Source organism: Ambystoma mexicanum, chromosome 7p (assembly GCF_040938575.1).
Source record: "Ambystoma mexicanum isolate Mex_15411 chromosome 7p, UKY_AmexF1_1, whole genome shotgun sequence".
Taxonomy (NCBI): Eukaryota; Metazoa; Chordata; class Amphibia; order Caudata; family Ambystomatidae; genus Ambystoma; species Ambystoma mexicanum.
Genome location: NC_090939.1, coordinates 463,508,004 through 463,520,368, shown reverse-complemented (window position 1 = coordinate 463,520,368; position 12,365 = coordinate 463,508,004). Strand labels below are relative to the sequence as shown.

Sequence of the window (12,365 nt, the reverse complement as noted above, 5' to 3'; positions counted from 1 at the left end):
CAACGGGTACGGACGACGAGGTATACGACGAGGATGTACCGTCGTCGCCTCCCACCAGGGCTTCTCCGCCCGACGAGATTGGATCGTTCCACTCCATGATCGCCAGGGCATCCGAGCTTTTCCAACTCTGCCCTGAAGAGAAGAAGAAGGAAGGTTTCCTTTATCAGCGGCGCGAGGCCAAGAGGAAGACGGTCCTCGCAGTGCCTCTATTGGACGACATTTGGGATGAGGGCCTCATCCTCCTCAAGAACCCTTCCACGACGCCAGCTAGAAGAGACCGGTACGAGAAAAAGTACCGGGTCCCGGACACGGCCCCCCTGTGCCTCTGGGCGCAGCCTACCCCGGACTCCGTCGTCTCCGCGGCGGCCAGGAAAAAAGCGGGGGGGGGTGTGCGGCCTCCACATCGACTTCCCCACCGGACGGCGAGGGAAAGAAATTGGACGCTATGGGACGCAGAGTCATCTCGTCTGCAGCGACGACGATTAAAGCTGCCAACGCCTTGGCTATCGTGGCCCGATACGACAGGGAGCTCTGGTACAAACTGGCTCCCCTGCTGGACTTCTTGCCGGACGACAAGAGGGCAGAGGCCCTGGAGATCCTGCAGGAAGGTGAGGTGGCTTCGGACCACGCCATTACCGTTGCGACGGACATCGCCGACACTGGGTTCCGCCAGTTGGGCAACGGCTTTTTGCCTTAGGCGGTGTGGATGGCTCAAGGCTACGGACTTCCGTCAAGACGTTCAGACCAGAGTCCTGGACATGCCCTTCGATGGGAACAACCTGTTTGGGAAAACAGTGGACGATTCCCTTCAGGCCATTAAAGCGGACACCGAGACGGCCCGGGCCCTTGGAGTTCTGCAACGACGACGGACGCCCTTTCGGAGCAGCGGGGGCAAGGGCGCCTCCAAAGGTTCCGGCGGCGGTTTCTCCTCCTACCGTCAAGCGGCCCGCTCGTCGTCTCAGGAGGCCTACAGAGGACGAGGCAAGTTTGGCGGACCCCGCCGTCGTCGCCAAGGACAAGGCGGCAAAGCCTCGTCGAAGCAGGATTGAACCGGCCGTGGGGTCGGGCCCCCACCGAAGCACCCCGGTGGGAGGCCGGCTGGCGAGCTTCGTCAGCGTGTGGGAGTCCATCTCCACCGACCGTTGGGTGCTGGACGCCTTGGCCCGGGGCCACGCGCTCGAGTTTCAAAGAAAGTGTCCGCGCGTCCCCCCCGTGGCCAGGAAAGAACTTCACGTCCCTCAACTTCTCCTGGAGGTAAAGGCGATGCTCAGGAAGGGCGCCATCAAACTCGTCCCAAAGAGGCTTCGGGGCTCCGGAGTTTACTCGAGATACTTCCTCGTGAAGAAGACGACGGGGGGATGGCGCCCCATCCTGGACCTGTGACGTCTGAACAAGTTCATCAAGGCGCAAAAGTTCCGGATGGTCACCCTCCAGCACGTCCTGGGTCAGCTGGAGGAAGGAGACTTCCTGTCGTCGTTGGATTTGGAGGATGCCTACTTCCATATTCCCATCCTGAAGGGGCACCGGAAATTCCTCAGGTTTGTGGTCCAAGGGCGTCATTACCAGTTCAAAGCCCTCCCCTTCGGACTACGGTCGGCACCCAGGGTGTTCACCAAGTGCCTCGCACCGGTGGCGGCGCAGCTGCGCCGCGAAGGGATCCACGTCTACCCCTACCTGGACGACTGGCTCATCCGAGCCAAGACAAGGGAGCTCGCCGTGGTTCACACGGCAAGGACCGTCCAACTTCTCACGGACCTGGGATTCTCTGTGAACTACGCCAAATCTCACCTGGTACCCACGCAAGACGCTCTGTTTCTGGGAGCGAGGCTCAACACAGTGTCCCTTCTGGCCTCCCCATCGGAGGAGAGGACCAGGACCATCCTGGGCAAGGTGCAGCGGATGTTGGTGGCCGACGCGGCCAAGGTGAGGTCCATCAAGTCCCTCCTCGGAATGATGTCTTCCTGCATCTACCTCATTCCCATGTGCAGGCTCCGGATGCGCCCGTTGCAGGAGTTCCTGGACGCGCGCTGGATCCAAACGACGGGCAGCTTCGAGGAAAGGATCACACTCGACGAGAGTTTCCGACGAGCGATCCGGTGGTGGGGCACCCACGCGCATCTGACGGCGGGCATGGACTTCCAGACCCCAGCCCACCAGGAGACAGTGACCACGGATGCCTCCCTGGAAGGGTGGGGAGCGCACACCGAAAATCTGCACGCAAGAGGCCTTTGGCTCCCGACGGAGAAATCCTTACATATCAACGTCCTGGAGCTCCGTGCAGTGTTTTGGGCCCTCAGGTCCTTCCTTCCGTCCCTCAAGGGCAAGGTGGTGAGGATCTTCACCGACAACACCACCACCATGTTTTACATCAGGATACAGGGCGGAACCAGGTCCCCAGCACTGTCCAAGGAGGCGCAGGACCTGTGGCATTGGGCAGTCGCCCAAGGGATGTTTCTGGTGCCGTTTCATCTGGCAGGGATAAAAAACACCATCGCCGACTCACTCAGCAGGGAGCTGCGCTCGTGCCACGAGTGGGAACTACGGCAGGATCTAGTGGATCGCCTCTTCCGATGGTGGGGCACACCCCAGATCGACCTGTTCGCGACGGCGACAAACTCCAAGTGCCGGAGGTTCGCCAGCAGGTTTCCCCAGGCGAGGAGCATGGGCGATGCTTTCTCGTTCCCCTGGGAGGGCCTGTTCCTCTACGCGTTCCCTCCCTTGCCACTGCTAATCCGGCTCGTCAACCAGCTCAAGAGGTCACGGTGCAGGATGATCCTCGTCGCACCTGCGTGGCCGAGGCAGATATGGTTCCCGGACCTTCTGGACTTGTCAGCGTCCCCGCCAATCTAGCTGCCGGTGGACGCGGATCTGCTCTCCAGGGAAGGAGGCGCCATCCTCCACCACGACCCGAAATCGCTGAACTTGCAGGCCTGGCTCCTGCAGCGCTAGAGTTTGGAGGATACGACATACCGGCCGACTGCAGAGAGGTTCTTGCAAAGGCCAGGGCGTCCTCGACTCTTAAATGCTACGGACACAAATGGAAGAGGTTCTCTGTCTGGTGCCACGCACAGAAGATTAACCCTCTACGGATTACGGCTCCCCAAGTACTGCCGTACCTGCTGACACTGGCCAAAGCTGGACTGGCACACGCGTCCATCAAGATTCATCTTGCTGCGATCTCCCGATACACCAGAACCACGGGGCGGACGTCCTTGTGGTCTCATCGTCTGGTGAAAGAGTTCATGAAGGGACTGTTCAGATCGTTCCTGCCGGTGAAGGCTCCGGCCCCGGCGTGGTAGCTCAACGTGGTGCTGACCAAGCTCATGGGACCTCCGTTCGAGCCTCTGCACTCGGCCCCGTTGAAGTTTCTGTCGTGGAAAACAGCGTTTCTTGTGGCCATCACCTCCGCACGACGGGTGGGAGAGATCCAGGCCCTTTCCTGCAAGGCCCCGTACTTGACTTTTCACGACACGAGGGTAGTGCTCAGGACGCACCCCTCCTTCGTGCCCAAGGTACCGTCGGACTTCCACCTCAACGAACCCTTGGTGTTGCCTGTATTCTTCCCGTCGCCTTCGTCGCCGGCTGAGAGGACTTTGCACTCGCTGGATGTGGCTAGAGCGCTGAAGTTCTACGTAGAGCGCACGAAGTGTTTTCGGAAGACGTCACAACTCTTTGTGAACTTTGGACCTGTCAATCAGGGGAAGGCTCTCTCGAAGGCTTCCATTTCCAGATGGCTCTCCGGCTGTATCATGTACTGTCACCGGTTGGCAAACCGACCGCTGCCTGGCCGTCCGAGAGCCCATTCCACCAGAGCGATTGCAGCTACCACGGCGTTCCTATCTGGTGTGCCCCTGCTGGACATATGCAGGGCTGCTACGTGGAGGTCGACGCACACCTTCACGAAATTCTACTGCGTCGACCGGGATTCCAGGGAGGAGTCCAGGGTCGGCCAAGCAGTGCTGCGCAACCTGTTCGCCTGAGGTGAGCCTGGTGAGGAGGTAAGATGCTTAATGTTGAGTTTGATGTGATGCTTAATGTTGAGCCTTTGCCACCTCCCGTGGTTGTGCATGTATGTACTGCTATGTATTCTTTATTCATGAGCATGTGAATCCATGCCAGACCCCATGCTGGAGAAGGAACAAGTTACTTACCTGTAACTGTTGTTCTCCAGCATGGGTCTGGCATGGATTCACATGCGAACCCTCCCGCCTACCCCTCTGCGGCTCTTCACTTGGTCATACTGCCACTTCACGTGCTTCCAAATCTGAAGATGGCTGCCAGAGGCGGTGCTTAGGTAGAGGGCAGTCATTGGCTGTGGTCAGTATGACGCAGAGACCAGTGATTGGTTATTACTACGAAAGACAGATCAGAAACGAAACTGATACTGGTTTTTTCTTTACCGAGGATTCCCAGCCTGACGACGGGGAATATTCATGAGCATGTGAATCCATGCCAGACCCATGCTGGAGAACAACAGTTACAGGTAAGTAACTTGTTCCTTCTTTCCAATGTCCCAAGAAACAAAGAATGCCTAATTGCAAAATTACAGCTTGCATGAAAAGTTGATTGCTTGTGTATTAGAAACCTAGCTTTGGGATTTCTTTGACTATATATCTTAATTGCTGGCTGAGACTTATATAGATTTTTTTTTCTTTCTTGACAGAATATGAAGAGAGTGGACAGTTAGATGCTGATGATGTAAGTGAAGTAGTCTTACTACTATAAATTGCTAAAAACATCTTCCAAAAAAAATGCCTTCAAATGTATGCATTCCAGAAGGTAGTAAGTCTTTCTACAAGTGAAATGTTTTAACAAATAGCTACCAACATAGCTTGTCTGATATTGTAGGACTTTTGATGCTAAATGTTATTTGAAAAAAATCTAGTTTGTTGGCATGTGTGTCGATTCACAAGGTGTCATTGCTTTTCCCCAGGAGGGAGCCCTTGAGGCTAGGGAGGTGCAGCCGCTACCCAATCGTCCAACTGGGGGTTGTTTTATGCGGGAGGATCTCATGGGAGGGACTCCACATCTGGGGATAAGGACGATCACCTCGGGTACAGCCCAATGAATGTTGCTACTTCCTGACATTGCTTAGCCCTCCCTAATGTTCAGAGCCACTAGATTGAAAGCAAACCTATGTATTTTGTAACATAGGTCCTAAAGCCAAAAGTACTAGGACAAGGAAGAACACAGGAGACAAAAAGATCATTGACTGTGATAACAATGGTACGATGTGGCGCCAAGGAGGCATGAGGATTAACTTACTAACAAAGAAGGAGTTGTGCAATTCGCATAGGAGGAACTGGATACAAAGTATAAAAAGGAACAAAGGACAGTTAGAGGTGTCAAACCCAGCCGCGGAGCCGAATGCAGCCTAAACGAGCAGCACAGTGGTGGCAGGTGCAGCAGTATCCAGTAATGTTGGGGAACGCTGCCGGCTTCCAAAGTCTCCAGTGCAGTCTCGAGAAAGATTTCCCTTGGTTGCAATTTTCACTCCATTTGTGAACCCCCCACCCCCACAAACTTTTTGCTTTTGTTTGGAGTACATAACCTTACTTTTTCCAGTGGAGCACAGCCTTCATCTGCACTCCTCTGGACTTTCGCTCATTTCTTATGGGGAAACTGACATGTCCTTCAGGCTGTCAATTCTAGAAAACTGTTTCTCTTAGTCTTTGACTTTGTTGCCATTTCTTGGTAACTTTTTATCTATGTGACAAGTACCTTACAGTACCGCGCATAGGGGTCCTTTTGTTTTATGGCCCTAGCCACCTTATAAGGATTTGTTGGTGTTTTATACAAGTGTGCCTCGGACGAACTGGTGGCAGCTGTTTACATTTAAAGTATTTGTACTTAATTTTTATGGACCATACCACGTTTACCGTGTTTGGCCCAAGACAGTGGCCAGTGCTGAAAATGGCCGTGCCACAAAGTCTTTTGTTCTGTCTTGCTGGCCATTTTGCCCCTTTAACTTACCCCAGGTCGAGAGACCTGGGTATTCCTTAATTGGGCATGAAACCTCCCGCGAAAACCGCATCTTTCGCGGGCTCCTGCATGTCACATTTGCTAGTTCCCAGGAAGAGGGTTATTACTGTCAGGTCCCAATCCACACTACTGGTGCCAGTATGTCTGGTAGCCATGAATGACTGGAACCACTGTGGGCCACAATTGGCCCACGTCTGGCATGCATGCATGAGAGCAGATATTCCATTGGCTATCTGCGATTTGAGCACAAACCGAATCTTGGATAGCAGAAGGGGCCTTGCATCCATTCCAGGTCGATCTACTGAGGTTCACACCGAACCTCATAAGGAGCCAAGTATCCTTAAGAAGAAAGCTGACTCGAGGAACCGCTGGTGATATGCTTGAAAGGTTTGGCACCCTGACCCTGCAGTTCTCCCATCGGACCCCTGTTTCTTCATCGTACCAAATAGGCCAGCAAGGGTGCTTTGCCCCTTTGGAGTAGTGGGAACAACTACTCCCGGCTTCTCTTACTTACCCTCACAAAGAGCCTCTTGAGAAGTGTTCCTGGGCCATCTAGTTAACTGACCAGCTCAAACCCAGGGTAGCGCACAGGAACACCTCCGACCCGAGTTGAGACTTAAGACTTGGGGAATCGTCAGCTTGTGGTCCTGGGCCCCTTCTCGCCAAAACTCCTCTGGGTTGCGATTTACGAGTGCACAACGCTACGAGCATTTGCGGTCCCTGTGTTGCCCTGCTGTGGTGACCATTGCTGAAAGTGCCTGCAGTTCTTGCCTACCGAGTCCTGAGACAAGCCGCACCGGAACAAACCTTCCTCCTTCAAGGGCTGAGAAAGAGCAAATGTCCCGTCATGGATGATCGTCCCGTACCGCAGCTGCTGAGAGCCCGGAGCATCCTGAAACTGCAGGGGTATCTCCAACAGGTGAAGTAGGCTAGACTGCCAAAGTTTGGTACGGATTGTGTCGAGGATCGATGAGTACTTTCCTGATTTACTGGCTGCTCCCGGAACATCCATTCACTTTTACGCACGAGTGTCCCTCAAAATATACTTATCTTGGCTGGGATAGCCTGTGCTCCCCAACCTTTCCCGAACTCTGAATGTCGCTCTATCTGCAAGGGTAGATCCTCTTCTAGGAAGAGGAATTTATTCTTCATAGCCTCAAGCCCCTTCCTGAGCAGCTACAGCCCTCTGAAGAGAACCTGCTTTTTCATATATGCACGACCGCACGTTGTTAGCGCACAACTGTACTTTGAGCGCTAGGCTTCTCTCTTCTTAGGGCTGGACTACATAAGTTAGGGATTGTTGATGAAGGACTGCCTAAACGGATATCTGTGTGGATTTAACCCCTTTACTGTTACAGGTCGTGGTTATTTGCTTCCCCCGTCATCAGCCTTAGGCTAATCGCATTATTGTATATATGTTGGAGTATGATTGTGTGTGGTATTGTTTCTAAATAACTATGATTTAATTGTGTTTTGATTATAAGGCCTATAATAAATGTATTTTTGATACATCTATCTAAGAGTAATCTGTAGAATTTTACTGCGTGTGTGCTGATTGTGGGCTTCTCATCACTCTCACCCCTCCTGAGGCTTAGGCTTGACCACCTGCCAAGCGACCGTAGATTGGTCTTGTTTGTCCAGAAGGTTCCCCTGTTCCACTAAACTAGGGTGGCCTTCTAAAATTCTGCCCACCAGAAATCCATCTTAACACGCAGGAGATTCAAACGCTGACCGACAGCTATGGAAAAACAGAGAGCGGCAAGAGGACGCCAAAGAAGTTCTCTGCCCATCAAGTAGCGCCGGACCGAATCCTGAAGCCAGGAAGATGCTGCAAAGTCACGAGTGCAGAGGAGTGAAGCCCACAGAGCCGGTGAAGCGTGCCTAGGTCCCAGGAAGTCCCAGCAAGGTACCAAAGCCCCATTAGAGGTAAGTGGAGGTACACGAGAACCGAAGGGGACCCAAGGGTTGACACAGAGGCTAATATGGCTTTTCCATGGCCCAGTATTAGCAAGGACGTTAATGGGCATAACGAAATGAGGGTCAGGGACCCCAACAGTGAGTGGGCTAGCATCATAGCAAATCTTCCTCGGTGCAGTAATAATGAGTGAACCACTGGCCACCAGAGAAGGGCCTGGGACCTTAGATGAACCTATTGAGATAATCACTAAGACCCTGGTATGGGCCTCCTCTCATGTGGCCAGGGGAAAGGCAGCCGCTACCTGAGCCTGATCCCTGGGATGGTATTCTGTCGGATGGGGCTCGCATCCGGGGAACTGGTGACCTCTTTTCACGATTCCCCTCTTCTCCCTGAAGTGTTAATGGCATATTGTAAAGTAGAGCAAACCAAATCTAATCTTGATCCTTTGATCCTTCAGAATTACCGACCAATTGCAGGACTTCCTTAACCGGGGAAAGTCCTGGAGAAAGTGGTCACCCACCAGCTGCAGGTTTTTGTGGAAGAGGAGTCCATCCTTGACCCCCTTTCAATCAGGTTTTTGACCCATGTTTGGTACTGATACAGCTTTGTGGGCAGTCCAGGATGGCCTCCTGGAAGTCGCTGTCCAGCGTGAACTTTCACTTCTGGTAATTCTAGACCTATCCGCCGCCTTCGATACAGTCAATCATACCACCTTGCTTGACCGGCTGGACATGGTTGGCAGAGTATCCAAACATGCTGTCAAGTGGTTTAAATAATTCTTGGGGAATCGTCAACATGTCATACTGGGAGGTTTTACCTCAGACCTCATTACCATGGCATGTGGTGTACTACAGGGGTCCTCCCTGTCGCCACTACTTTTCATCTTATGCCTCCAACTGTTGATGGAAATATTGAGGCGTAGTGGGATGATCCATCACTCATACGCTGATGACACCCTGATCCTCATCAAAAATGAGGAAACTTTCACTAGGGTTAAGCATTGCCTGAAAGAGGTTAATGAGTGGATGTCTACTAGCCAGCTCCAATTGAATGCATCCAAAACAGAGTTTTTCCTGTTTGGATCTAGACATCTACTCACAGCCTTCAAAGAACAGCCAGTCCCCAACCTCTTTGCTGTAAAGTTAAGCTTTGCCTCTAAGGTAAAGAATCTGGGATGCATCTGGCAGGACAACCTGGGCTGCGAAGGCCAAGTTGGAGCCAAGGTACAGGCAATCTTCTACTCGCTGAGACTACTTCGGCAGGTCTTGCCATGCATCCCAGAAGAAGATCGTGCAACACTGGTGGGAGCTTTGACCAATGCCCATCTGGACTACTGCAACAGATTGTTGATGGGCATTCCAACAAAACCACTTCATGGGCTTCAAAAGCCCCAGAATGCGGTGGTCTGTAGACTGAGTAAAACAACCCATGTATTCCTTCCTGCCAAGCACTTAATTGGCTGGCAGTGGAAGAGCATATCAACTTTAAAGGGGCATGCCTTATATTCAAATGCCTAAATGGATTGGCACTGGGCTACTTGTGGGATAATGTTAGCCGCTACCAACCATCCAGGTGCCTACGATCACAAGATCACCTACTATTGAGCATCCCCTCGTCTGTCTTTGTATCAAGAGAGGGATAGAAGATTTGCTGTCTTTGGCCCAAGACTCTGGAACAGTATTCCTAGAGATCGGGGCTTTGGACACTCTTTACCAATTCCGTAGGACACTAAAAATGTTCCTGTTCAAATAAAATCAAATAAAATCAAACCAAATCAAATGAAATTGCCATGCAATCCATTATGGACTTCAAGATCCATAATGCCTGTGGTACTCAGACAAGGAAGGACCAAGCATCAATGAGGATCAAAGGTGCCATTGAACATAATGAGCAGTCTAGTTGTAGTGTGAGGCACCTGAGCGTGAGATTTAAATCCAAGAATAGGCTGCAGCTAGGAGGAGACGCTGAAGGAGTAGTAGAGGCAGCAGTAAAAGTCCAGAATGCAGGGTTTGCTGTGAAGAAAGCAGGAGCGCCAGCTGAAGCAGATGTGAGAAGAGAAGGCGTGCAGCATTGCAGAGAGTGTGCAGCAGGAAGCATTGTTGGAGACAGCCATGTAAAGGGAATCCCAGCGTATGGGAGATGAGCTCCCAACACGACGTAGCTGCTTTGGTGAGGAAGGGGAAGCAGGGACTCAACAGAGCTGTCAAAGCCCCAACAAAGTGCTGTGCAGACTACTAAAGTTACGTGGGAGCTGGCAGCAGAGGCAGCGGAACACAGAAGGTCTGCCGTAGAAGCAGCAGCGACGCACACAGGAGCCTTGTGAGTTGTCCTGATGCTAAAGGTGACCCTGGGGTGCTCTGGAAATGCAGAGGTGGCAAGGGAGCAATTCCCCTTTTTATGTGACACCATTTTGGGAAACAAGTAACCTGCATTGCCAACAGCGAAGAAGTAAAGAGGTGGCATGGACACAATTCCCCTTTTATGGGATACCAACATGGAGAAACCTTTAACCCGCTGATAGGATGCACAACTCCACGGTGTAGGAGTGGCATGAACCACCCACCCCACTGCAGATTTGGGACCTGCAAATCAGTGCTTACACAGGGCTCCACAACCCCAGCAGGGAAGGCGGGTTAAGGAAACAATGGTTGAATAGGTAGGGGGATGTAGGGAAACCAGAATGAGGGTAAGGAAGAGATTGTGGACCGGATGGTGGAGTTAGGGTAGACACAAGACCATTAGGCACGCTACCAGCATACATGCAGTACAAACAAACACACCTTTCACTTTAGCACATCAGTAACTCGTACTTTAGCAGATCAAAACACACGTGGCATAGTAATGCACTTAGCCTACAGTAGTTGTCGCCAAGAGTGTCCCCTGTTGTCTCCTGCGATCTCGTGGAACCAGAACATGTCACAGTATTATTATTATAATAATAATAAAAATAATAATAATTATTATTATTATAGATTTTGTAGAGCACAAACTATGGCCCGAAAGCATCAAGGCACTGGGAAAAGAGAGGAGCAGTTTTACAGAAACAAGACCACAGGCCTAAGAAGCAGAAAGGAAACTAAAAAGATGAGTCTTTAATACCTTCCTAAAGGGGAGGTATTCGGTCTGAATTCAGATGCAATGGCAAGGCATGCCATAGGCTGGGGGCCATTACCGAAAAGGAGCAGGCACTTGCAGCGGAATTTTTGAATTTTCAGCAGACTTCTAGCAGTATAATACCTTAACAATTTCTTTCTCAGATTATGAGGCCCAGCATTATAGAGGGCTCTATGCACGATACACAAAATCTTGAACTCAATCCGTGCTCCCACCGGCAACCAGTGAAGCTGGAGAAGAATAGCAGCGGAAGGAGTCAGTCGGGAAGCTTGCAGAGCAAGTCGAGCCGCTGCGTTCTGAAGAACTTGTAATCTCTGAATCTGGTGCTTCCGTTGTCCCAAATAGATATCCCATAATTCCTTAATTTATGAAGTGGTAAGCCTTTGTAAGCACATTGAAAAAGAACTTGCACTGTTTTGAAAATGGATTAATCGCATAGTTGATAAATTGGAAAATACCTTTTATTTAACCTGTGATAGCAGAATTGTACTAAAAGAGGCCTATTCATGAAATATGCAAATGATGACTCTGATAGGAGTACTGCATACATTTTAATATGAATTGCTTACATTTTATATGTGGAGACAATTAACTTTTTTCTATTGGAAATTTTTGTATTGGAATTTTGTATTTGGAGACAATGAATTCTTTTGTATTGGAATTTTATATTTTTTGCAAAGGTTCTTTTCTTGTAAATGAACTAAAAGCAAATAAAAAAATAATAATAACATAACAGTAATCTAATGAACCCATTATTGAAGAAGTCACCAGTGTAGTACGATTTTCCAGAGGAAGAATTTTTCTCAGAGCTTTCAGTTTTCCAAACCCAGCACCACATATGGCAGAGATCTGGGCTTCACACGAGCCATCAGGTAGATGTTTCACACCCAGACACTTAACAGAGGCACAGGGTACCGGACAAGGGGCAAGTGAGGCTGGCCAGTATTGTGCATTCCAAAGATGATCCATACCCTTTGGCCCAACCACTAGTACCTCGGTTTTATTCCCATTTAGTTGGAGCCAGTTGGCCGCCATCCAAGAGCCCACTTTCTCCAGACAGTCACGCAGCTGGCTGGGGGGCGCAGTTTGAGGAGAATCCAACCGGAATATCAACTGCCTGTCATCCACGTAGGAATAGAAGAGCACACCGCAGTCAGCAATAAGGTTGGCCAACATCCGAACATACAGATTGAATGAAAGAGGACATAGGGCCAAACCTTGCGGGACTCCACAAAGCAGCTTAGCAAGAGAAGAACACCATCCCTGGAAAGAGACTGTCTGCGAACGACCCTCCAAGAAAGACTTGAACCAAGCCAGAATGGATCCTGTAACACCTACATGCTCCAGCCTA

The 12,365-nt window shown here is 50.8% G+C and overlaps 1 protein-coding gene across 2 annotated transcripts in view; it reads left to right on the top strand.

Annotated features, from left to right (window-relative positions):
* ATG3 (autophagy related 3) overlaps positions 1–12,365 on the top strand; it is an 888,364-nt gene that overhangs the window by 562,551 nt on the left and 313,448 nt on the right. For both annotated transcript variants that reach the window (XM_069636485.1, XM_069636484.1), the window contains one exon: positions 4,664–4,698. In XM_069636485.1, the coding sequence (XP_069492586.1) occupies positions 4,664–4,698 (35 nt within the window). The remainder of the gene's footprint in view (positions 1–4,663; positions 4,699–12,365) is intronic.